The following is a 27,989-nucleotide window of genomic DNA, read 5'->3' on the forward strand; positions in this document are numbered from 1 at the left end:
TGTGTGTACAGGTCCGTGAAACAAACACACAAGGTCTGCATGCATGCAAAGTACAGGGATTCCTTGTTACTCATGGTTAAAGGACTCATTAAAGGACCACCCGCAGAAAACAAAATCCCGCAATGTAGCGATGAACTATTTATTTTATTATTTACGGTAATTTAAACGTTTATGAACCCTCCCCATACTGATAAGGCAGCTTATTTATGGTGTGGGTGTTTGTTGCTATTTCATGGAATTTTGCTTTTGCGGGTGGTTCCTGGAACGCATTAGCCGCGAGTAACGAGGGATTGCTGTACTGTGTATGAGCATTAATTATTTATAACTTTTTAACACCACTTTAATAAGGACTGGAAGGTCTGTCTTTAATATATAGATCATTGTTTAAATGTAAATGATTCGTTTGTCGCTGTGGTACGTATAATTTCCTGTGTTGCCACTCCGACGGGAGTGGATGTGACTGAGACCTAGCCGTTACATTCCTTTCCTTGTGTTTTGATTATAAAATAAACTGAACTTTTCTGGACAAAATGGAAAGAGCATAGATCGAGCTAACAGACACTATAAAAAAACACATTTGCTGGGGGATCTGCAGTAACGTAAACCCTCCTCAAACTTTAACTCATACTGACTTATTATTATTGTGTGGTGTTCATTTACAAATATTATTGCTGGGAAATCATCTCCTGATTTTACATTGGGTGGGGTCCAAAAATCCTATATCCTCAGGCGGAGGGTAAAGTGTTGACTGTAGCTATTTATGTTGCATATACATGAATAAAAATCCCTAAATCATCAACATTATAATTTTTTGTTTAAAAAAAACTGAATAAAATGGGTTTATTAGACGCACAAAGAATGGATAAACAACAACTGCAACATGAAGAACATCCCTGGTGGGCCAAATGTCCCCTTGAGGCCAATTCTTAACATGGACTAAACATAAATCGACAGTGTGGACTGGACAGATGGGGGGGACGGGACCTAGTGGGTAAATCGAGGAGTGGGGGCGTATCTTTCTTGACTTTAAAGAAGGAATTCGACACTGTAATTATGGCTTTTTTTTCTTCCTGGTGATCCGTCAAGCATGGCGGCAGCATGTCCTACATATTTCCAAATACTGTACACCCTACATGTTTAGTGGACCTAATCCCCGCCCAGCGCCTGGACGGGCTTCTCCATAAATCTCTTCGAAAAGTCTCTGTAGAGAGACAGTTTTAGGTTTAACCGAGAGTCCCGGGGCAGGACCGAGGGGTCTGGTTCGGGTGGACAGTGTGGTTCGGGTGGACAGTGTGGTTCGGGTGGACAGTGTGGTTCGGGTGGACAGTGTGGTTCGGGTGGACAGTCTCCCCAGCGCAGGACGACCGAGGAGAAGCGGAGGCGCGTTTTCCCGCACGCAGACTGGAAGCTTGTGTCAATAGGTAACTTTTCCAGGATGTGGACGTAAGTGTTAGTGTCTGTGACGTGGTGGAAAACATTTTTACAAATTTTGGGTTTTTTTGGTTGTTGTTTTTTCCTGCGAGGTCTGAGGAACAACGTTTCGGTGATCTTTCCTCCTCCATCTGTGAGATGAACTTGTGGATATAAACGCTTTACGCACCAAATCAGACTCTTCTCTGACCCGTTTGGATTCGCATAAAGAACGGTGAATGAAGTGGATTTCCTGGACATGAAAGCAACCACTGCCCCCCTCCACTGAAGGATTGGATCTGGAACTAATCTTCCGCACCACTGGATCGGAACTTTTCCCTGCCTGCGTCTTTGTCCCTCATCTCCCCAGAATGCAGACGGCCATTGCCCTTAGTTTTGCCCTGGTCTGCCTGCTGACCTGGACAGCCGAAGCCCACGTACAACCTCGCGTCAGGCGGGTACAGACGCGCAAACGCGCCCCGTGGGGCTCTTCTGTTGCCAAACGGGGCATTTCAGGACCTGTGCGCCCTGGAAATGCCCCGTTGGTGAACGGCTTGAAGCGGGGTGAGGATGGGCAAGCTGGCGAGGGGTTTCCAGGGTCTGTCCCGAGGAAACGGGTGTCCGGATATATGAGCCTGCGCCGGCAGCTGGGCATGGTGCAGGACGAGGGAGCCCCCGCTCTGAGGGCGAGATTCTCCCGGATGCCCAGCGGCGCCGGGTCGCCGAACCTCCTGGCCAGCTTCGCGGGGAAGAACCGCATCCTGGTGATCGGGGCTCCGCACGAATCCGATGGCTATTACCGGCTGATGATGTCGCTTCTGAAACCAGAAGTGTACTGTGAGCTCGCCGAACGACATGTCCACCAGATTGTCATGTTTCACCAGGAGGGAGAGATGGGGGGCAAGGTGAGGAGGATCACTGCGGAGGGGAAGGTCATAGAGGAGCCCCTGGACCCGGCGCTCATCCCCAGAATCATGAGCTTCCTCAAACTAGAGAAAGGTAAAACAGCATCTAGGGCCACAATCAGCTCTCTGTGTGAATGCGTTGGTATATTAAGGACTGTGTGCAAACACTTTGTAAAGACAGAGAACATGCCCACCACTGGTGGGTGTCTGGGTTGGGTTGGGGAGAACTGAACCCACAACATTCTGGGTGGAAATGTACCCTTGGTCCGGTTATATAACTAGGCTGAAAGTAGACACAGAAAAAAAACAAACACAATATGACATAAATGTGGACACAATGACATTAAACACTTAATATAAATGACTCAATCCTGTTTAATGCTATTTATATTTCAAATCTATATTCTCTTTTCAGATCGTTTGTTTTTGTATTTCAGGAATTGATTTATTTAAATTCTGTTATTTCAAGTGATTGATATCTTTTTGTGATAGTGCTGTTTAAGTTTATATACCTACAATTTTAGTTTGCAGGACTCAAGTAGTCATCAAAGATACTACAGTAATACAGTAAACCTTTAGCAATGCTAAATACAGTACGCCCTCATTCTTCGCGGTTTATGCGTTCCAGGAACAACAAGATATTAATGAATTCCCCAATAGAGGGACAAACTATTTATCTTATTATTTACAGTAATTTAAACATTTATGAACCCTCTCGATACTGATATTAAACCACTTTCTGTCTGTATTACCTTTTCCCACACTCTTATCAAGAGTTTAAAGCACATTTGTGTGTCACATAAGTCCAAGACTCACGGAACGGAGCGCACTTCCGGATGCCGTCAGCCAACAGGATGCGTGTACGGTATCACTTGGCTGCCTTCCAAAAATCCGCGATGAGGTGAAGTTGCGAGGTTTGATGTGTGTAATGATTACTAACAAAAGTGGAAAAATAATTTCCCCTACGGGGGACTAACGAAGGGATCTTTTAACTTTTAATTAATGTGACGAGCTTGCTTAAGTCTTCCTTTGGGGCAGCAGATGCTGTATGTTGATGACCAAGAGCTTCACACAGAGAACATTGATACATAAACCAGGAGTCTCAGTCATGGAGGCTACATTACTAGTAAAACTTAACCCTGTTCCAGTCGCACAAACATAAAACCCACAAGTTATCCTTAAATCATGAACATTAACAGTCCAATGAGCCTTTGCACTCCTAACTCAGACTTGTCATCAATCAGTTTCCGCTCCCTTGTGAGATGAACATGTGCCGATGGTTACAAGCTAAGCACCAGTCAGTATTTTGTTTATATTTTGGCTGATGTGTGGGTGCATTTGTTTTATCTGATTGATTTTAATGCATCTGATATGTATTAGAGCATATCTCTGGATCTACACGGAGTAGAAATATACAGTAGTATTTGAGTCATTGGAAAGGTATAAATGTCCTCTTTTTTTTGTGGGGCTACTATCATTTGGGTCTAAAACCGCATATGCCTAGGACTAGATAGAGTTACTAGCTGATTTCAGTCTGAAGTACTGTACATGAACATCTGAAAAAGTGACAAAGAGTACCAAAAAGTTTGTTACCTGATCAGTGATGTTGGTGTCCACAGATAAGTTTGGAATGGTGCTATTGCGGAAAACGCTTCAAGTTGAAGAGAGGTACCCTTATCCGGTGAGGCTGGAGGCCATGTACGAAGTGATTGACCAGTCACCGATGAGGAAGCTGGAGAAGCTCAGACAGAAGGGGTTCGTCCAAAAATGTAAAGGAGCTGGTGTCGAAGGCCAAGTGGAGACTGGCACAGTCACAGGTGAATATGTTTGCAGTTTCATAGTGATCACAGTCACCTGACAAAAAAATACCAAAAAAACCCCTTGTTTTGATGATTTGCTGGGGAAATATTAAATGTTACACTAGATTTGTAGATTTATGTCTTCTTTTTACAGAAGTTCAATATATAGCTCAATATTGGATGCTCTAATTTTCGTAATTAATATTGGTTATTTTTATGTGTGTACAAAAACGCTCCATGCCATCGCTACACACTGTAAGTCAGTGATGGTCTTGGGCCACCACAGTGAAAAGAGTCTGAATGTACCAAAGTTGCCTTTGTGCCAGTACTGTACAACTTTAGTGTAACTGCCTTTACACATTCGTGCAGGCAATAAGGGAGACATATTTTTCATTGGGAAAAATTAAATGAAAAATAAACATCTCCACAAATATGTACAAATACTAAAGGCGCAACAAGAAAAACAAAGACAGGTTAAAAAAAAAAGTCAACTGATGAGAAATCATGACAAGAAGAAATAGAATAGCAGTATAGAATAGGATATAACAAAAGAACCATGACAGAAAGACATATTTTAGTTGTGTAAGGTAAAGCTGTCAGCAACTGCTCATGAACAGTATGTGCTAATACTGTAAAATGTTCTTTTGCAATTTGCAATGCAATTAGAAAAAGTTAATGAAGGCTAATCTGTTTTGGATTGGTGTAATATGCTGTAGTTGAAGCAAGTAAGAAAAAAAATTGGACTGTTGTTGTTTAACATCACAGTCTGACTATTAAAAGTATTCTAGACCACAAGCCACCATTCACCCATTCACATACATGTTCTCTAATTAATGGCAGACTTTGTCTCCTTGGAAACGTTCTGGAGGAACTTGCTTGCAAAATAAGAAATCATTTAAACATTTTTCTCTATTTCTTGTTTCTATTAATTATATGGACCAGTACCTGCCACCACTGGAAGAAAACCAATCAGAAAGATTCCAAGAAAGCCCACAACAACAACAATACCTACCACAGCTACCACCACAACAACTACAGTCCCTCCCACGACTGTCACCACAACCAGAGTAACAACAACTACTACTAAATCAACTACTACTAAATCAACAACCACCAAACCCACCACAACCACCACCACCACCACCACCACCAGAAGAACTACTACAACCACCACAAAGCGACCCACCACTACCAGTACTCAGAGAACAACCAGAGGCCACACCACGGTTCCATGGCTCCCAGCTCCAAGAACCACTGTTAATCCTTACTACTATGACCACAGAGAAAGGGAGCGGTATCGACCAAAAACTACCCCGGGTGGAGATAACCGCACTGACAAAGACAGCAGAGATCCACACATCCGTAAACTGGTACCCATCCCACATAAACCATCCAGGATCAAACCAACCAGGAAGAAAAACAGGGAAGAGAAGGTAATGAGATTATGCTCAGTTGTTCTATTAAAGAACAGTTTTTTAATCATTACCTTCAAGGCTTGTTCTGATTGATAAGAAGTGCTTGGGTTTTACCTTAGACATAGGGTACTAATTGTGCAGAAACCATTGGTATCAAACATTCCTAAATTAATTCTTTACCTCAGGGGTAAAGAGGTAAGTCTTTAGGGATCAGAATTTTGACAGATACACTTAACTGATATATCAAGACTTTTGTCTTCCAATTTTCTTGGAAGGGTAACCAGTCACTATTTCATGTGACCAGGAATTTCCTCATGCTGTGCAACAAATGTCTTGCATATAAATTTCTTAAAGTTGAGTACAGGTCTGGAGAAAGCAGTCCCCAACCAAAGGGGTACTTAGATGGTAGTCTACAACAAAAAGCAGTTTAAGGGAACTTATTATAGTATTTGCACATGGATAGTGTTTGTGTAAAGAAGCCTTTCTGCCAGTAGGTTTAGAAGCTCTGCACTGCATTTAGATATGATTTGTAACACCATTAAATACTTATGTCTTGAACACCTCAAATAAGCTCAGTGGGTGGTATATCTGGTCAAGATATGCAACAATGTTTTAAGTTTCCAGGAATTGTCTTCATCCACTCAAAACATTTGATATCTGTTGTAATTTGAGTTTTACATTTGAAATTAAATAAATATTTACATAGCACCAAATCACAACACAAGTGACTTTAGAGATAACAAATAAGAGATAAGTTTTACTTTCTAAGACATTCATGTAAGTTCCCTCCACTCAATAGCATTATCAACAACACAACATTCCAGGCATCTCCTTACTTGTTACTAAATTAGATACAGAATAAAACACGTTTATGACACATTTATGCCCGACAATTCGTTTTTACAAGTCTCTTGTAAATTCTGATGCACTGAAAGGTGTGACACTCAGCCTGCAGTTGTGTTGTGCTGTGTTGATATGTGTGGCTATTTACGTAGCTTGTGACTTGACCATTTTGTGACTGTAAATTGGCTCTGAGGTTGTTAAAGTTCTGAATGGCTGACTTTGCACATATGTGCACTACTTCTTCCAACCTGTCCTTGATCTGTGTGAATACCGTAGGACCTGGGTGTCCTAGCATGTTGAAGATTGTCCCTTGTTACATCTCTTTTGGCAGCCACACATTTTGACAGGATTGTTGTGGTGGCGGAGGGTGTTTCCTGTGCTTTAGAGTTTAGTTGTGTTGTTGGTTCTCCTGAAGCCTCTGGTGTATGAGGTAGAAGAGATGCTGGGACCTGTGGTTTAGTGGTGATAGTGGTGACAAACTTACATATGAAGCCAGTAAAGATGTTTTTTTTTAGCAAGGTTCACCATCAGATGTATTTTTATTGAAAACAATGAAGTTTAATTTTGATAAGTCTTTCCCCAAAATTTTTTATTCTTATTTTATTGAGTAACCTTTGCTTTATCTGTTGGTTTCAGTCCCTCACTTTAAAAAATAAGCACAGACTAAACAGCATACTTTAAACATATGGATAAATTGTGGAATTATATCTTCAGGAGCTCTCTGGTTTGGACAAAACCACAACGAAGGAGAGAGTTCTGGCTGACCAAAGTCACTATTTGTCTTCTAAATTGGAATCACTGCCATCTGGCTGCCAGACTAGTGGTCTCAATGTGTAGGACAAACACGTAAGACATCTCCTTTGTCACGGTGGCTACTGGTCTCATTACCAGTTTGCTGTGATGTCCCTTCTATTTGTGTGCCATATGTATGACATCACTGTTTTGTTTTGTGGTTTTTTTGGTTGTTTGTGGTGTATTGTGGGTGTTTTTGTTTAATTTGGGAGGAGGGGGGGTTGTTTTCTGCGGGCTGTAAAACAAATAGGTTACCATACATTCCAGCTTTATCCCCACAAGGAGATGGCACAATGGCACAGTATTTCATCACTGCTTTTGGTTTATCACCTTCACCTGCCTTTAGTACTTTTGCAGCAGCTACTACTCACTCTGCCTCCTCATTCGCACACAGATACTCCAGATTTTGTATGTGCAGATCCATATTCCGTGGCAGTCTTGAGAAGTTTCACGGCTCTAATGCTATCCATTATCAGACATAAATGTCTTTGGTATTCTGTGGCAGGTGAATGCTTCCTTCCTTCCTTGACTGTGTTGGCAGAGGCTGCGTTGATGTGTGCTACTTCAATGTATTGTGAAAAATTATCCACTCCAAAAAGGTATGTTTTCTTCTTCCAGACAAATAAGTCCATACCCACTGTTTGTCAGGGTTTTTTTTAACTGGAATGGTCAACATGGGCTCTCTGTGTTCTTTCCTGTGCTGTAACTGTGTTTCACATTTCTGTTGTGAACCGGCAGTCTTGGCCATCAGATTCCCTAGAGCAGAGTCTTTGTCCTACATTTAAGCAATTCTTTGGTGGCCACTGTGGAGGTGGCCACAGTCATGAAGAATGTCATGAAGAATTTCTTGTCTCAGACAGTGATGTGTTCAAGTTCTTTGGCTTCTGAGAAGTTGCCATCCAGCAGATTCAAGTGTTTCTCTTTCTGGCCAGTGTGGCCTCAGCTCTTGGGGGGAAGGCGTATTTTTCTGTCCACTCAGTCTGGCTGCATCTCAGGGTTTTCTTTCTGCTTTTCTGGAGTTGCTTTCAGGCCTGCTTCTTTGAGTTGAAGACTTTGATTGAGCTGGTGGGATGAAAGGCGATTGCCTGGCCACACAGCTTCATGCCAGGAAAGATTTTTTGAGATATTAGGTTTTAAAACACGAAAAATACCTAAATCAAATATCTAATCAATGTTATGTTATTTCAGTTATCATTTATGCACATTTGTTGTAACATATAAGATGCACATATACTCGGTGTATTGATAACATATTTTGAACTTTCCAGGTGTTGAAAAATGAACATGAAGATAATTATGAACACAGCGTTCCAACAGTCAGTGATCCCGAGGACACAGAAACCTTCACTGATATTAATCCCACGAAGAAAGTCAAGGGAACGCATGATAGACCTGACAAGAAGAAGAAAAAGAATGACAAATCTGCAAAGAAAACCGAGAGAAGAGAAGGAAAGTTTGGAAAAGAGAGGAGGATTGGGGCAAAGAAAAATGGAAAAAAGCCATCAAAGCATCCTGAAAAAGAAGAATACCCAAAGACCACTAAGAAGCCAACATTGCCTCCAAAAGGGTCTCTGGCTTCCTTCTTGGACTACTTTGAAAATAAAAGGCGACTACTTGTAAGTTCAAAGAAAAGATATATAAGAGGGACACAGATAAAGTAGCATCATCAAAATCCCCTCATTTAGGTTATTGTCAGTGCAACAAAAAATGAATAGCCTTTGAAATGTTCCTGTCACCACCTCCTAAAGGATACCATGATTAAGGCATCAAATTGTCAAAATTGAGTTGCTAAAATTCTGCATAAATTTTGAGTCTACAAACAACTCAACCATTCACGACAATATTTTCACCAATTTGTTTTGAAGAAGTGCTTAAAGTATTCATTGTGTTTCTACATCAATATTAATTAGAATTCCTATGTTTCTGTGTTTATCTACATAGTGCTCCATCACCAAATTACATGCATCTGACATCAATTACACAAGAGATAAGAAGTTATTAGCAGTAATATAACAGAGAAATAGCAGAGATGTGTTACAGCAATGTTGAATTTAATAGAAACTAATTCTCAGCTTCTTGTGTCCAGAATTTCCAACCAAGTTTAGTTGTAAATCGGTGCACAGCAATAGAGAATGTTCCCCCCATTTTAATGCGTTTACTCAGGGAGTTTCCACTTCCTTCCACAGTTAAAAGCATTTAATTTAAATCAGTTCTCGTAAGTGTGGATCCTTATGTGCTCTGTGTGTTTGGGCTGGTGATGGACTATTAGTTTGATCAGGTTGTACCTTCCATCATGCCAAGTCATTTCTGAGACAGGAAGTGCTGGAGGATAACATTGTAGTGTTGGCATGTGTAGGCAAGGCAAAGGTGGGACTGGGGAAAAGGAAGGCAGACAGGGGTGTGAGTGTGTGTGTGTCTGTGTGTGTTTATGCATGTGTGCATGCACGTGTGTTTGTGCATAGGTGTGTGTTTGAGTGTGTGTTTCTGTGTGTGTGTGTGTGTGTGTGTGTGTCCGTGCGTGCATGCACATGCGTGTGTTTTTGTGTGTGCGTGTACGTGTGTTTGTGTTTGAGTGTGTGTTTTTGCATGTATGCGTGTGTGTGTGTGTATGCGTGTGTGTGTATGCGTGTGTGCATTCATGTATTTGTGCGTGCATGTGTTTGTGTTTGTGTGTGTGTGTGTTTGTGCGTGCGTGTTCATCGGTGGGTGGGTGTGCGTGTGTGTGCGTGCCTATGTGCGTGTTTGTGTGTGTATTTTTTGCATGGGTGTGGGTGTGTAAGTGTGCTTGCGTTTGTGTGTGTTTGTGGGTGCGTGCATGTGTGTGTGTATGTGTGTGTAAGCATGCATGCATGTGTATGTGTGTGTGTGTTTGTGTGCATGCAGGTGTGTGTGTGTGTGTGTTTGTGCATGCGTGTGTGTGTGTGTTTGTGTGTGTGTGTGTGTGTGTGTGTGTGTGTGTGTGTATGCATGCATGCATGTGTATGTGTGTGTGTTTATGTGTGTGTGCATGAGTGTGTGTGTGTGTGTGTGTGTGTGTGTGTGTGTGTGTGTGTGTGTGTGTGTGTGTGTGTGTGTGTGTGTATTCTATGACTGAGATGACACTGACTTTTGTTTTCCAGGTAATCACATCCCCCAGTGAGGACAACAGTATGTATGTTCAGCAAAGAGATGAATATCTGGAGACAGTGTGTGAAATGGCCATCAGGAAGGTGTCCATCATCACCATCTTCGGCTCCTTAACCAACTCTACCATGAAAATTGACCATTACCAGCTTGGTAAGTAGTTCCTCTCAGCATCAGATTTTGCCTATGAAAAAAACCTTTGGTTGACAAAATGAATCATCTCTGGGTAGTTGCTGAGTCTTGCACCTACTTTGAACGATGTTTATTGGTAGACATCATTCTAAGGCGAGGCACTACAGAAATATACAAACTTAGTAACAGTAATCTATCACCAGGAATGAATCCCAGGAATGTCCTACTGGGAGGAACCTGCAGGTTAGGCTCACAATGAGCAAGGAAATTTGTGTTTTTTTACTGTAACAATATTTTTGACAATAAATTTCATATAATTGGAAAGTCTGTTTATTTCCCCTTTAAAAGGCCCAGTAGGGAAAATACATGTGTTAGAAGAACAACAGAGTTAGTACGTGGGTTTCATCGATGAACAAATCGTCTCTGCCAAAGTCTCTGATAAACCTCGCTCCGTGGGGGCGAGCATTGTCATCTTGGAGGAGCGACTTTGGTCCCAGACTGTGGAGATATAGGATGGCCAGAGTTTGCAGAACCTCATATTGATATCATATGCAGCTGGATAGTACAGTGGTTAAGTCAACTGACTTGAATGCAGGAGGTTGTGGGTTCGAAACCCGGTCGGGACAAACACTATCCGGTCAACTTACTCAAATGCAGGAGGGCGTGGTCTGGAATGCAGGAGGCCGTGGTTTCGAACCCCACACATGGCGGACACTATCCAGTGAGAGTCTTTAAGCAAGACCCTTAATGCTATACCAGCCTACCTCAGACATGAGCGAACACAATAATGATGGAGTCATACTGGCTCGGACGTTGCCTGGGTTAACAAGAAGAGGCAAGATGGTCAGAACTGAAGGGGTTGACCTACCAGGGGGCAGGATAGAAGACATACAGGACAGCTACAAATACCTTGGAATCCCACAGGCTAATGGCAACCATGAGGAGGCTGCAAGGAAGTCATCCACAGCCAAATACCTCCAGAGAGTAAGGCAAGTCCTGGGAAGTCAGCTGAATGGTAAGAAAGAGGTCAGAGCAATCAACGTGTATGCACTGCCGGTCATCAGATACCCCGCTGGGATCATAAGCTGGCCAAAGGAGGAGATAGAAGCCACAGATTTTAAGACTAGAAAGCTCCTCACCCTACATGGAGTGTTTCACCCCAAGTCCAGCACCCTGAGGCTGTACACTAAGTGGAAAGAGGGAGGCCAAGGACTAGTGAGCATCAGGGCCACTGTCCAGGATGAGACATCAAAAATCCAAGAGTACATCAGGAAGATGGCCCCAACAGATGAACTGCTCAGTGAATGCCTTAGACAGCAGAAACCTGAGGAGGAAGAGGAGGAGGAGGAGACAACATGGAGGGACAAGCCCCTACACGGCATGTACCACCGTCAGATAGAGGAAGTGGCTGATATCAAGAAGACCTACCAATGGCTGAATAAAGCTGGACTGACAGAGGCACTGATCATGGCAGCACAAGAACAGGCCCTAAGTACAAGAGCAATAGAGGCCAATATCTACCACAGTAGATCTGACCCAAGGTGCAGGCTATGTAAAGAAGCCCCAGAGTCAGTCCAGCATGTGGTAGCAGGGTGTAAGATGCTCGCCAGCTCAGCATACATGGAAAGGCACAACCAAGTAGCTGTGACAGTGTACAGGAACATATGTACCCAGTATGGACTAGAAGTACCCAGATCCCAATGGGACATACCACCGAAGGTGGTTGAGAACGACAAGGCTAAGATCCTGTGGGACTTCAGCTTCCAGACTGACAAATAGCTGCTGGCTAACAAACCGGACATAGTGGTGATGGACAAAGAGCAGAAGAGAGAAGTGGTGATAGATGTGGAGATTCCAGCTGACGCCAACATCAGGAAGAAGGAACACGAAAAAATTGAGAAGTATCAAGGGTGGAGAAGTATCAAAGAACAGCTGGAACAAATGTGGAAAATCAAGGTTAATGTGGTCCCCGTGATAGTGACCCCTAAACTGGAAGAGTGGCTCCAGCAGATTCCTGGAACAACACCTGAAGCCTCAGTCCAGAAGAGCGCAGTCCTAGGAACAGCTAAGATACTGACAGAACCCTCAGACTCCCAGGCCTCTGGTAGAGGACCCGAGCTTGAGGATGACACACAGATACCACCCCACAAGGGTGAGAGGGACTTTTTTTTTTATTTAAAGAAAAAAAAGAACTGAGATAGAAAACAAAATTATATATAAAAATAATACTAAAAAATAAAAATCAAACAAACTCAACAACCCCTAGGTCAATAAACAATTTTCCTGACCTTTTTTCAATAATTTAGGAGAAGTCCAGTCTAGGTTTGATATACTCAGTCCATTTTCTCCAAATTTTGTCAAATCTGACCTTTTGGACTTTGAGGGAGTATGACATCCGCTCCATTAAATAAATGTAATAAATAATGTCAGTCCATTCTATAGTTCTATAGTGCGTAAGAGGGGTTCCAGTAAGTTTCTAGTGCTAACTTTTTTGCTTCTGGCTAGAAGAATTTGAAACAACTTATTATCATTATTTTCCCATCTGTCAAGTTGAGCTTCTCCCATATAAACTGCAACAAAGGTAAAAGGGATAAAGACTCCCAAATATATTGTTAATATGGTTGTGGATTTCCTGCCAGTAAGGAACGATGACTGGACAGTTCCAGAAAACATGATCTGTGTCATCCATCCCACATTGTTTCCAGCAGCTAGAACCACTCCCACATGTCTCTGTAATAAAAAAACTAGTAACACTTTTCCAACAGAACTCATGCCAAGTAGTCGATCAGGTTGAAATCTATTGTGTGAGACATATATTGTTCCAAGCCTCCTCAGTTATGATCAAATCGCCTTCTTTTTCCCCTCTTTTCTTTTATATATCAGATATTTTTTGATTTGGGATGAAGTATTACTTTGTATAGTTAAGAGATAATGTTGGTACACGGAGATTCTGACACTGACAAGAGAAATTTCAGGATTCCAGTTTGGTCTCAGATTTTGGTTGAAATAGTTTCTAACTGGAAGATATCTATAGAAATCTTTTTGTTCCAGGTCGTGTCTTTTCTTTAGGTATTCAAATTTATGGAATGTCCCCTCCTTAGTTAACGAAAGATAGGTTGTTAGACCTTTAGCAACCCAATTTTTAAATCTGCCATCACATCTGTTCGGAATGAATGCGGTGTCATAAGCACACCATCGCAGCAGTTTAATGGAGTCATTTAAATTGCAAGTTTTCATAATTTCCTGCCAGGTTCTTAATATTATATTTAGCCAGGGTTTGCTTATGTTCAGCTTTTTCTTTAAAAGTTCATTATCCACAATAATTGCTTCAGTAGGTATCCCCTCTAATAAATCTTTTTCAATTTCTTTCCAACGTGCTGAATAAACTGGGTTACCGAAGCAAACCAGTGGCCTCAACTGTGCTGCTGAATAATAATCTTTTAAGGAGGGGAGACCCATACCCCCACTCTCTTTGCTTATTGTAAGGTCTTTAACTTGATCCTGGGTTTTTCCCCTTGCCATGAATACCTGGGTATCATCAGTGGCACAAGTTTAACGCTGAATCCCTTTGTCAATGATACATTTTGGAGTTAGAGTGTACTTACTTGTGCAACATCATCATCTCCTGTTCTTCAGATGTTGAAGAATACTTTAGCACAGTGTTTCAGAGTGTAATGTATGTGGAGAAATTATCCAATCACTATTGTCCCCCTGTCGGATAGGGTGATTTCACAGTGTTTGTCTCTAAAGTTGACTAGTTGATCCACAGCACATGTGGAACATGTTTTTGTGTTTGTGTATAGCCTGGGTTTTCCTTGGGTTTTGATTTTTTATGCTCATAACACTTCTTCTTTTCCTTTCGGCTTTTCCCTTCAGGGGTCGCCACAGCGAATCAATTTCCTCCATCTAACCCTGTCCTTTGAATCCTCTTCTCTCACACCAACTACCTTCATGTCTTCCCTCATTACATCCATAAACCTCCTCTTTGGTCTTCCTCTAGGCCTCCTGCCTGGCAGTTCCAAACTTAGCATCCTTCTACCAATATATTCACTATCTCTCCTCTGGACATGTCCAAACCATCTCGGTCTGGCCTCTCTGACTTTATCTCCAAGACCTCTAACATGTGCTGTCCCTCTGATGTACTCATTCCTGATCCTATCCTTCCTGGTCACTCCCAGAGAGAACCTTAGCATCTTCATCTCTGCTACCTCTAGCTCTGTCTCCTGTCTTTTCCTCAGTGACACTGTCTCTAGACCAAACAACATCGCTGGTCTCAGCACAGTTTTGTACACCTTTCCTTTCATTTTAGCTGAAACTCTTCTATCACACATCACACCTGACACTTTCCTCCACCCGTTCCATCCTGCCTGTACACGCGTCTTCACCTCTTTTCCCCACTCTCCATTGCTCTGGACTGTTGAACCTAAGTACTTAAAATCCTCCACCTTCTTGATCTCTTCTCCCTGTAGCCTCACTCTTCCACTTAGTCCCTCTCATTCACACACATGTACTCTGTCTTACTGCGGCTAACCTTCATTCCTCTCCTTTCCAGGACAAACCTCCACCTCTCTAGCTTCTCCTCCAACTGTTCCCTGCTCTCACTGCAGATCACAATGTCATCTGCAAACATCATAGTCCATGGAGATTCCTGTCTAACCTCGTCTGTCAGCCTGTCCGTCACCATAGCGAACAGGAAGGGGCTCAGAGCTGATCCCTGATGTAGTCCCACCTCCACATTGAACTCCTCTGTCACACCTACAGCACACCTCACCACTGTCTTACAGTCCTCATACATGTCCTGCACCGCTCTAACATACTTCTCTGCCACTCCAGACTTCCTCATACAATACCACAGTTCCTCTCTGGGCACCCTGTCATCAGCTTTCTCCAGATCTACAAAAACACAATGCAGCTCCCTCTGGCCTTCTCTGTACTTCTCTATCAACATCCTCAAAGCAAATACTGCATCTGTAGTACTCTTTTTTGGCATGAAACCATACTGCTGCTCACAAATGTTCACTTCTGCCCTTAGTCTAGTTTCCACTAATCTCTCCCATAACTTCATTGTATGGCTCATCAGCTTTATTCCTCTGTAGTTGCCACAACTCTGCACATCTCCCTTGTTCTTAAAAATGGGCACCAGCACACTTCTCCATTCTTCAGGCATCTTCTCACTATCTAAGATCCTGTTGAACAACCCAGTCAGAAACTTTACTGCAAGTCATCATAAGCTTCTTGTTTTGCCTTTGCTACCTCTACCTTCACCTTACGCTGCATCTCCCTGTACTCCTGTCTACTCTCCTCAGGGTTCTCAGTGTCCCACTTCCTCTTGGCTAACCTCTTTCTCTGTATACACTCCTGTACCTCCTCATTCCACCACCAAGTCTCCTTATCTACTTTCCTTCTAGATGACACACCAAGTACTCTCCTACCTGTCTCCCTGATCACATTAGCTGTAGTTGTCCAGTCATCTGGAAGCACCTCCTGACCACCCAGAGCCTGTCTTAACTCCTTCCTAAAAGTCATGCAACACTCTTCCTTTTTCAGCTTCCACCATTTCGTCTTCTGCTCTGCCTTTGTCCTCTTCATCTTCCTCACCACCAGAGTCATCCTACACACCACCATCCTATGCTGTTTGGCTACACTCACCTACCACTACTTTGCAGTCACTGGTCTCTTTCAGGTTACACTATCTACACAAGATGTAGTCTACCTGTGTGCTCCTACTGCCACTCTTATAGGTCACTCTATGTTCCTGCCTCTTCTGGAAGAAAGTATTCACTACAGCCATTTCCATCCTTTTTGAAGAGTCAACTACCATCTGTCCTTCTGCTTTCCTCTCCTGGATACCAAACCTGCCCATCACATCCTCATCACCTCTGTTTCCTGCACCAACATGTCCATTGAAGTCTGCTCCAATGACAACTCTCTCACTTGTAGGCATGCTCTGCATCACTTCATCAATGTCCGACCAGAATTCCTCCTTCTCCTCCAGCTCACATCCTACCTGTGGAGCATACCCGCTAACAACATTGAACATCACACCTTCTATTTCTAGCTTCAGACTCATCGCTCTATCTGACACTCTTTTTACCTCCAGGACATTCCTAACAAACTCCTCCTTCAAGATAACTCCTACTCCATTTCTCTTCCCATCTATACCATGATAGAACAACTGGAACCCTGCTCCTAAACTTCTAGCCTTGCTACCTTTCCACCTGGTCTCCTGGACACACAGTATGTCTACCTTCCTCCTCGGCATCATGTCAACCAACTCTCTACCTTTTCCTGTCATATTTCCAACATTCAACGTTCCTACTTAGTCCTATACTCTTGGTGTTCCTCTTCTCTTTCTTCGAGCGAACGCACTTTCCTCCTCTCCTTCTTCGACCAACAGTAATCCAATTTGCCCTGTAGGTCAACAGCGCCGATGGCGGTCGTTGTTAACCCGGGCCTCGACCGATCCGGTATGGAAGTCATAGGTTTGATTCGCATCTTTGATTTGGCAAAAGTTTTACGCCGGATGCCCTTCCTGACACAACCCTCTGTATTTATCCGGGCTTGGGACCGGCACAATAAGACACTGGCTTGTGTCCTCTTGCGGCCACATTTTTTATGCTCATAACACTACATTGCACAAAACGAATGAACCAAATATACGTTTGTTGTGCATGTATGCATGAAAGGAGGGGTGATTAATGGTTTTGCACCAGGCTGCTACTTGACAGTCTACTTGAAAGTCATCCTAAACATATTTTTCAAGGCATGTTGTTTGGAGTTAAAAAATGGAAAAACACAATTGGGATGTTTAACAGTGTTTGTTTTATTGTTTGTTTTATTTGATATAAAACCCTTCCATCCATTCCTCTTGTATAAAGCAGACTGTTTAATGAATATTTAGTTTTTCAAATTCAAAAAAACCGACCTGAGATGCCAGGAGTTATATCTCCTGTCATTTCATGTTGGTAATGCTGAATATACTGCATAGCATATGCTATAAGAGATTATTTGTGTTGTACTTCATGTTATTTTATTACTTTCTCCACTTTACTCAGAAAATGACAAGCCAATGAAAGGTCTTCGACAAGAGGACCTGGTGAACCAGGGCCTGATAACAGAACTGAGGAAAGAGTTTAGCATGACTCACAATGACTTCCTAATGGTTCTCACTGACAACGATATGAGAGTCAAGGTAAGAACATGTGTCTCAGTTTTGGTTGGATCTTCTGAGGTACCTCTCAACAGGATGTGGTTCAGAGGCTCAGACTCAAAGACGTATCTGATTTTGGATGACAATGTGACACAGACAACATAATGAAGTATCCACAAGTCAGCTTGTAATGTCACAATTTTTATCTGTGATAGAGACTGTCATAATCCCTTTAATCCATTTAATAACTTCTAGCAATGTAAATTCACAAACAGCACATAATATTTATAGAATGAATAAGTATTGGGGGTGACAGTAGCTTAGTTGGTAGAGCGGGTTGTCCAATGATCACTGGATCTGCAGTTTGATTCCCGCTCCCAACCAGCCATCTTCGGAGTGTGAGCTGACAGTTGGAGGTGTCAGCTCACCTCGTGAGCACTACCGAGGCACCCTTGAGCAAGGTACCATCCCTCTTTACACACATGCATGTTTAAAAAATATATCGAGTAAAAAGATAACTTCCCGATGGTGAAAATAAAGTATGTTTCTTCTTCTTCTTCTTTTTCTAAAATTGTAAAATGTTTGAATGTGATTAAAGTGTTTTTGCAAAAATTAAAAAAAAAAAATCTTCTTCTTCTTTTAAAAAGGAAACAAATACTTTTCCAATAATCATATTAAATGTATCTTGAAAGACAAAGGAAGACATATACGAACATGTTTTTTGAATATTATTATAATAATACATATAATAATATGAGCATGCCTATGTGAGCATTTGGGTTTTTTTTGTATTTTAGATTGCACACATGCATAAATATGTTATGTACAGGCCCTTTTCCTTTACTAAAACACACTGTGACCTTTTCAAATATGAAATTAATAGCTTTCGATTAAAAAAGCTGCCAAATGTGTGTCCAATCCAGACATGATTTAATACATCACTCGTAATGCATTGAATCATCCTCAGTCCACTAGTTCTTCAGCTGGGGACTGGAGGGTGACCAGTTCATGGCCCATGTGGACCAAAATTTTTGGAGTGTGAACTGGGAATGGGAGGAGCCAGTTCACCTCCCGAGCGCTGCCGAAGTGCCCTTGAGCAAGTCAGCCCGCCCCCCTCCAACCTGCTCCTTTGTGCAGTTGGGGCGCACCAAGGAGGAACTGCCTCCTGCTCTACCTCCCATTAATAATTCCCCTAAGGGGGATTAATGAAGTTCAATTCTTCTTCTCCTGATTCCTTTAAATGAACTATTCTGTTTAATCAATCCTTTTTGCCAGGCGTTTATTCTCTGCTTACAGGATCATTCAATCAATCAACTTTTATTTCTAAAGCTCACCACCCGTCTTTCCAACGCTTTTATCTCCTCTTTCTTTTTAAATGTGAATTATGTATTTGCTGCTGACATGCTGTCTTCACTAAAGCACTATTTATGTACATTCAACACAAAATTTGCCCAGTGTCTGTGTGTATGCATCTGTGTATGCATGCCAGCATACATTCCCAGACTGTTTTTGGACTTATTCATCAAAGAGGCCAGTGTTCACCTCTTTGCTGATAGAGAGAGAGAGAGAGAGAGAGAGAGAGAGAGAGAGAGAGAGAGAGAGAGAGAGGAGAGAGAGAGAGAGAGAGAGAGAGAGAGAGAGAGAGAGACTGTCAACATACAAAGATGTGGGTGTAAAAGACAGAATGCAGCAGAGTGGAAAGAGGTATGAAAGAGCCAGAATAAGCTGTGAGGCAGAATCAGCATACCCCAAAGGCATGAGGTTTATGGCTCATCTCATTTCTATATTCAACCTGAGAATACACTGCATTAATGAGTCAAATGGGATAACGAGATAGTGTCTTATGTTCAACTAGCATTTATTATATCCCATAACTTTTTGAAAAATGGTTGTGATGTTGTCAAATCCACATCGCATCTCTTGACATGTCCCAAACTTCATGATGCAATTGAAACAAGCTTTGCTATTGATTTAACTAACATGATTCCATTTTAAGGTTGTCTGTCTTGTTTCAGCAGCATATTGATTTGATTATTATATCTGATTTTTTTTTTGTTTTTTTGGTAGCAATCCTATGAGGTTCCCATCGCCATGAAGGCTGTATTTGACTACATCGACACTTTTACCTCCCGTATCCGAGAAATGGAGCAACAGAAGAAAGACGAGGTTGTCTGTAAGAAAGAAGACAAGCCCAGATCATTGGAAAACTTCCTCTCCAGGTATGGATTGTTTGGGGGGGTGGGTGATATTAGTTTTGCTGGGTTCAGACTGATTGAAAAATAGAAATTACACTAATACCTCTGAGAGTTAGAGAGGACCACTGATCACTGAAGAAACTGAAAATGATGTATTTTTTTGCTCAGTTACTGTAGACTGGAAGCACACTTTGATCTAAAAAAATATTGATGTGGCATTCATGTATTCATCCGTCACTTTTCATTCATTCGCCTGGTGTTGGTTCCTGGAGGAAAACAACTCAACATGATGTTTCAGAGGAATCTCTATCCAGCAACGCTTTACCAGTTGTAGATGAGTCTGACCGTTCAGGTTCTGGGTCCAACTGCCTTAAAAACCTGACTAGTTCCTGTTGAAGCAAAGGGGTTGGTAGCCTTCAGTCATCACTTCCAAATGTCAGACAGGCCACACTGTATAGCAGTTGATTCATTTTATTGGCACTACCTTGAATATAGCTGAAAACTGAATATCTTTGAATTGTAGACGTTGTCTTAAACAAGTGACACTTTGAAAAGGTGAACGGTGTCTTCACACTGTTTCTACTCTCATCAAGCATCTATTGATTTGCTTTGTCCTCATCTTTGAATAAAATAAACTTTATTTATCTGTCGTAGGGGAAATTATCTTTCCACTGTAGCAAACTGATGGTTAGTCACATGTGTGTACAGTAACCCCTCGTTACCCACGGTTAATGTGTTCCAGGACCACCTGTGAAAAATGAAATTCCTCAATATAGCGTCAAACTATTTTATTATTTACACTCTTATAGACTGTTTAAAGCGCCTTTATATGAAAGAAAAGTGTTTCTTTAATACACTGAAGTGTGCTGTGTTCCGTGAGTCTCAGAACGTAGCACACTTCCGGGTGCTGTCAGCCAATAGCATGCCTGTACGTTATCATGTGACTACCTACTAAAAATTTGCGATGTAATGAAGCTGCGCATCTTGAAGCGCGAATAACCGAGAGATTACTCTATATATGAGTGAGGGCCTGTAAAACACACATACACACATACACACACACACACATACAAACACACACACACACACACACACACACACACACACACACACACACACACACACACACACACACACACACACACACACAAACACACACAAGGGGCCTGTGAGCATGCAAGTGATGGGGAGGTAGAGCAGTGAGCAGCGACTTGTTGGTGCCTCAGAGAGCAGCTTATAAATGGGACGACGCCTTGCTCCAAGGCACCCCAGCAGTGCTTGGGAGGTGAACTGACACCTCTCCACTGCCACTTCACGCTCTGAAATGTTTTGCCCGACACAAGTTTTGAGCCAGCAACCCTCCAGTCCGCAGCCCAAGACCTAGTGGACAGAGCTTCTGCTGCCCCTCTATCCCAATTTAAAACATTCATATGTAGACGAATGTCAGAAATGATATCAACCCGTACCCCAAGGCGGAATGATTGCAATGACATTATTTGCTGAGGTGTCTAAACTGAACATGTCTTTTGTTGCTATGAAGACTAAATTCAATGCTGCGTTCTGGCAGACTTTTCTTTATAGTTCTGTGCAGTCACAGTCCCGCAGTAATAGTAAGGACAAAGTGTTTGTGTTACAGTAGAGCTTTTACTGCCACATGAAGCCACGTAAATATTCTGTGTTTCTAGGTTCCGTTGGAGGCGCCGCCTGTTTATCATCTCCACGCCCATCGATGAGGAGTGGGCCTATCAGCAGCAGCTGTACTCCTTGACAAGCCAGGCCTGCAACCTTGGTGAGTTACTGTGGTACGACCCCACGACGGGTCAGTTTACCCACAGCCTGACCTCCCACAAACAAACACAGTGCTGTGAAAGTGTTTTCCACCTTTTCTGATTTAGTTTCTTTTCTTGAATTGTATTGATTAAACTTGTTAAGTTCTTTTAGTGTTTGCTGCCTGGAAATGTGTCTCAGGTTCTTCACCCACAGCCTTTGAGAAGATATTTAACAGTGTGACCAGTTTAGCTTGAAGTTGAAAGGAAAGTCGACTGAACCAAACTTATTGATACTGCATGACTCTCTGTATTATAGCTCTGAAAAACAACAGCAGGATCTGTTCGTTTGCTCTCTTAAGAAAGTAAATGCATTGTTCCAGCTTGATGCAAATAAAGTGTGTATGTGAACTCCGTGATAAATTAGCTTCCACATAGATTTTTACATATTTATAGGAGGAAACCTGTTCACTCTGCTTAATGTTCGATGACTGATGGAGGACATAAATCCACTGGAAGCCCCCAAATGATTTCTTCTTGAATTGTCTTCACACCCTCCACTAATCTGTCTGTGGCATCCTAATGAGCACCAGAATTGTCCTCTGGGCTCAACAAGAACAGAAATATAATATCATCAAAATACTTCAAAATGAATGTGTTGGATCATCATTTTTATGAACGTCAGAATCAAGTGTGAAAGTAAAACAGAAGTAGAGTATGTCTGTTTTCTATCAGTGAGAACTGAATGGTAGCAGTGAAATAGATGAGGATTAACCTCCATCTGGATCGTCTTTACTAACAGGAGCTCAGGGTGAATTATGTAGAATGCTGATGTCAGATCTTCTGTAGATTTCTGTTTCTCTAGATGTTTCCTTATTAGATTTATTCATATCACACCTCCATTCTGTGCATTGTCATTTCTCTCATACTCATCCTGGAAGATGTCCAGGTTGGCGTTTATTGACTTGCTGAATACTGTGAAGATCACAGAACAATAATCGTGTTATGAGCCGTGAGGTAAAAGCTAGGCCAGGACCCAGGATGCAGATTTCAAGAGAAAAAGTTTATTACGCACCAAGTATCCAGCAGAACATCACTGTAGTGGGAGAAGAGCTAGATTGTAAAAGGAACAATGGAAAATCACCTTCTGAGGGAAAAAACTAGACTAACAAAGTAACAATGGAAAATCATCTTACTCAAGGAAATATTCCAAAACCAAAATAATTGCAGGAAAAAGCTTGAGACTGGAACGAGGCTTCGAAGCATGTGTCGAGTAGGGGAGGGGGCGATTCCTCGAAGTGCTCATCAAGGCTTGCTTCATGTAGGGGAGGAGCTGGAAGTGGTGACGTCGGAAGCCTGGCTCATTTGTTCATCAAATATATACGGATAAACATATAAATACAAAAAAGAGACAATTACACCAAAGGGATGAGATAAATAATCAAGTAACACACAAATACACAACTGAGGACATCTAAATACAGACCTGGAGAAACAACTTAAAATAAATGCACATCTAAACAAGCATATGAATACAATAACAATATATACATACTGTATATATATATATAATACACAACTACACACAAATACTTCACCTCAGCAAGCAAAAATATAAAAAGCAGGATGAACAGCGAGCAAGGCACCGTCCCCTAACAGGTTCTGTTCGGGGACGTGTTCTGTGTGTGTATGTGTGTGTGTGTGTGTGTGTGTGTGTGTGTGTGTGTGTGTGTGTGTGTGTGTGTGTGTGTGTGTATGTGTCTGTGTCTGTGTGTCTGTGTGTATACGGACCTGTACGATATACTGTATATACATGTGCAAATACAGCATTTAGGGTAGAGAAAATGTAATTTCCCTATGAGGATTTTGAAATTATTTATTTATTGTTTATGGACTGGTAGAACAAAACAAAATGTTTTATAGTAAGTTATGATTTTATAGTAACTTATGATTTTATAGTCTTCCTTTCAGCTTGTCCCCTCAGGGGTCACCACAGCGAATCAGTGTCCTCCATCTAACCCTGTCTTCTGCATCCTCTTCTCTCACACCAACTACCTTCATGTCCTCGTTCACTACATCCATAAACCTCCTCTCTGGTCTTCCTCTAGGCCTCCTGCCTGGCAGTTCAAAACTCAGCATCCTTCTACCAATATATTCACTATCTCTCCTCTGGACATGTCCAAACCATCTAAGTCTGGCCTCTCTGACTTTATCTCCAAAACCTCTAACATATGCTGTCCCTCTGATGTACTCATTCCTGATCCTATCCATCCTGGTCACTCCCAGAGAGAACCTCAGCATCTTCATCTCTGCTACCTCCAGCTCTGTCTCCTGTCTTTTCCTCAGGGACACTGTCTCTAGACTAAACAACATCGCTGGTCTCACCACAGTTTTGTACACCTTTCACTTCATTTTAGCTGAAACTCTTCTATCACACATCACACCTGACAGTTTCCTCCACCCGTTCCATCCTGCCTGTACACACTTCTTCACCTCTTTCCCACACTCTCCATTGCTCTGGACTGTTGATCCTAAGTACTTAAAATCCTCCACCTTCTTGATCTCTTCTCCCTGTAACCTCACTCTTCCACTTCCACTCACTCCTCCACCTGTTCCCTGCTCTCACTGCAGATCACAATGTCATCTGCAAACATCATAGTCCATGGAGATTCCTGTCTAACCTCGTCTGTCAGCCTGTCCATCACCATAGCGAACAAGAAGGGGCTCAGAGCTGATCCCTGATGCAGTCTCACCTCCACCTTGAACTCCTCTGTCACACCTACAGCACACCTCACCACTGTCTTACAGTCCTCATACATGTCGTACACCGCTCTAACATACTTCTCTGCCACTCCAGACTTTCTCATACAATACCACAGTTCCTTTCTGGGCACCCTGTCATAAGCTTTCTCCAGATCTACAAAAACAGAATGCAGCTCCCTCTGGCCTTCTCTATCAACATCCTCAAAGCAAATACTGCATCTGTAGTACTCTTTTTGGCATGAAACCATACTGCTGCTCACAAATGTTCACTTCTGCCCTTAGTCTAGTTTCCACTACTCTCTCCCATAATTTCATTGTATGGCTCATCAGCTTTATTCCTCTTTAGTTGCCACAACTCTGCACATCTCCCTTGTTCTTAAAAATGGGCACCAGCACACTTCTCCTCCATTCCTCAGGCATCTTCTCACTATCTAAGATCCTGTTGAACAACCCAGTCAGAAACTCTACTGCCACCTCTCCTAGACACTTCCAAACCTCTACAGGTATATCATCAGGACCGACTGCCTTTCCACTCTTCATCCTCTTCAGTGCCCTCCTCACTTCATCCTGACTGATCTTTGCTACATCCTGGTCCACAACAGTCACCTCTTCTAGTCTTTGTTCTCTGTCATTTTCCACGTTCATCAACTCTTCAAAGTACTCTTTCCATCTTCCCATCACACTACTGGCACCTGTCAGTAGACTTCCATTCCCTATCCTCTCTGTCTTGCCAACCTGTCCTCCTTACTGTCCAACCTAGCATACAAGTCATCATAAGCCCCTTGTTTGGCCTTTGCTACCTCTACCTTCACCTTACGCTGCATCTCCCTGTACTCTTATCTAGTCTCCTCAGTCCTATCAGTGACCCACTTCTTCTTAGCTAACCTTTTTCTCTGTATACACTCCTGTACCTCCTCATTCCACCACCAAGTCCTCTTATCTACTTTGCTTCCAGATGACACACCAAGTACTCTCTTACCTGTCTCCCTGATCACATTAGCTGTAGTTGACCACCCAGAGCCTGTCTAAACTCCTTCCTAAAGGTCATGCAACACTCTTCCCTTTTCAGCTTCCACCATTTTGTCCTCTGCTCTGTCTTTGTCCTCTTCATCTTCCTCACCACCAGTGTCATCCTACACGCTACCATCCTATGCTGTTTGGCAACACTCTCGACTAACACTACTTTACAGTCACTGGTCTCCTTCAGATTACACCGTCTACACAAGATGTAGTCTACCTGTGTGCTCCTACCACTACTCTAATTGGTCACCCTATGTTCCTTCCTCTTCTGGAGTAGAGTATTCACTACAGCCATTTCCATCCTTTTTGCAAAGTCAACCACCATCTGTCCTTCTGCATTCCTCTCCTGGATACCAAACCTGCCCATCACATCCTCATCACCTCTGTTTCCTGCTCCAACATGTCCATTGAAGTATGCACCAATGACAACTCTCTCACTCCTAGGCATGCTCTGCATCACTTCATCAAAGTCCACCCAGAATTTCTCCTCCTCCAGCTCACATCCTACCTGTGGAGCATACCCACTAACAACATTGAACATCACACCTGCGATTTCCAGCTTCAGACTCATCACTCTATCTGACACTCTTTTTACCTCCAGGACATTCCTAACAAACTCCTCCTTCAAGATAACTCCTACTCCATTTCTCTTCCTATCTACACCATGAAAGAACAACTTGAACCCTGCTCCTAAACTTCTAGCCTTGCTACCTTTCCACCTGGTCTCCTGGACACACAGTATGTCTACCTTCTTCCTCTGCATCATGTCAACCAACTCTCTGCCTTTTCCCGCATAGTTCCAACATTCAACGTCGCTACTCTCAGTCCTATACTCTTGGCGTTCCTCTTCTCTCTCTTCTTACGGGAACACTTTCCTCCTCTCCTTCGACCAACAGTAATCCAATTTCCACCGGCGCCCTGTAGGTCAACAGCGTCGGTGGTGGTTTGTGTTAACCCGGGCCTCGACCGATCCGTTATGGAAGTCAACTTATGATTTTATAATAACTTATACTTATTTTTATTTTCATGATATTTTACAAAGGTCCTACTTACAACCTTTTCTGTGTTACTTAATATCACCTGATCTGTTATCCAGTTTTTAAACTGCAAATACTGTTTTCCCTCTGAAGTATTGCTCTTGAATCCTTCTGTACCCTCCACCCTAACCTTAACCCTAACCCAAGGGCCTTAACAACTGGCTGCACTGGAATTCTGATAACTTTTATCCTGGTATTGAGCTCTCGCTTGTCATCAAGTCAAACCTGCATTGTGTGCTGTGTCCCCTGTCTCAGAAGAAGTATGACTCACTCATCTATCGTGCCGTTCTGTGTGGAGTTTGTATGTTCTCCCCGTGTCTTTGTGCGTTCTCTCTAGGTTCTCCAGCTTCCTTTCACTCCCAAAAACATGCAGCTGAAGTTTAATGGGTCACACTTAATTAACCGTGGGTGTGAATTTGTTCTATGAGTAGTAGGTGTTTGTGTCCGTCTCCGGCCAGGTCGTTAATGTAAATGAGAACTGATTCTCAATTGATCGACCTGTTTAAGTGAAGCTTAAATAAATCAACAACTGCTTGGATAAGTAGGATAATTATTTGTTGATTATTATTATTATTGATGTGATGGTTATTGTGGTTGTGTTGTCACGGTGACATAGGTCTGAGGCACATTGCAGTTCTGAAGTTGGTCGGCACAGAACCAGTGGATATGGGAGGAGTCTTGGAACTCTACCCTATAAATGGTAAGAACTTTCTCTGTTGACTATTTAAAATGCTCTGTCAATATAAATAACGGTTCAACTATTTAGTGCCAGTTGAATGAAACTCTTGAGGTTTCCATGGTATTGAGCTCACCATGTAATAGATGTCATACATTGTTCTGCTCTGTTATTATCTCTGTTCTTCATAGGTAGTGCTACTGTGGATCGAGAAGGACTGGCAGGCACCCTGGTCAAGGACATGAGGAACTACTTCCAGATCAGCCCTGAATACTTCTCCATGTTGCTTGTAGGGAAAGATGGAAATGTTAAATCTTGGTATCCTTCACCGATGTGGTCCATGGCTATTATCTATGACTTGGTAGACTCCATGCAGCTACGCAGACAGGAGATGGCCATCCAGCAGTCACTGGGTATGCGCTGTCCTGAGGATGAATATGGTGGGTATGGCTACCATCAGCATGGATATGAACATGGTTACCCAGATGGATATCACCAGGGCTATGGATATTAACTACTCCCTCTTTGTGTCAACCATAACCCCTTTTTAACTTTTGATTCATCTTCCAGCAAGCAGTTGGGGTTAGGTCGATTGATTTGTTTTGTAGCACTTACTGAAAGCCTTGCCTTCACCTTTATATAAATTTTTATGTGTGTGTGCGTGTGTGTGTGTGTGTGTATAGTATAGATAGATAGATATATACACACAGAGCGAGAGAGAGAGAGAGAGAGAGAGAGAGAGAGAGAGAGAGAGAGAGAGAATTTAGTACTATATTGTGCTATATAATTAATAAACATTTGTTTACTGGCAGTAGTGGATTATGCTTGATGTAAGTAACCAATTGTACCCAATCTCAATAAACACCTCTCCCCTCTCCTAGTTGTCTAATAATGACTAAGATGAGGGAAAACGATGGCTATTTAATAATAAAGCAATACACACGTTAAGAAATATGTTAAGAA

General features: G+C 42.3%; 1 protein-coding gene across 1 annotated transcript; it reads left to right on the top strand.

Moving 5' to 3' along the window:
- Nucleotides 1-1,059: 1,059 nt before the first annotated feature.
- Nucleotides 1,060-27,917, top strand: ccdc80 (coiled-coil domain containing 80). The gene is made up of 11 exons (XM_068328986.1): nt 1,060-1,421; nt 1,524-2,409; nt 3,935-4,132; nt 5,057-5,547; nt 8,433-8,780; nt 10,284-10,440; nt 17,475-17,611; nt 19,637-19,788; nt 21,450-21,553; nt 26,967-27,050; nt 27,218-27,917. Exons 2-11 carry the CDS (start codon nt 1,782-1,784, stop codon nt 27,538-27,540), a joined length of 2,622 nt encoding a protein of 873 aa, XP_068185087.1. The 5' UTR covers nt 1,060-1,421; nt 1,524-1,781; the 3' UTR covers nt 27,541-27,917.
- Nucleotides 27,918-27,989: the final 72 nt, after the last annotated feature.

This window comes from Antennarius striatus, chromosome 12 (assembly GCF_040054535.1).
Source record: "Antennarius striatus isolate MH-2024 chromosome 12, ASM4005453v1, whole genome shotgun sequence".
Lineage (NCBI taxonomy): Eukaryota > Metazoa > Chordata > Actinopteri > Lophiiformes > Antennariidae > Antennarius > Antennarius striatus.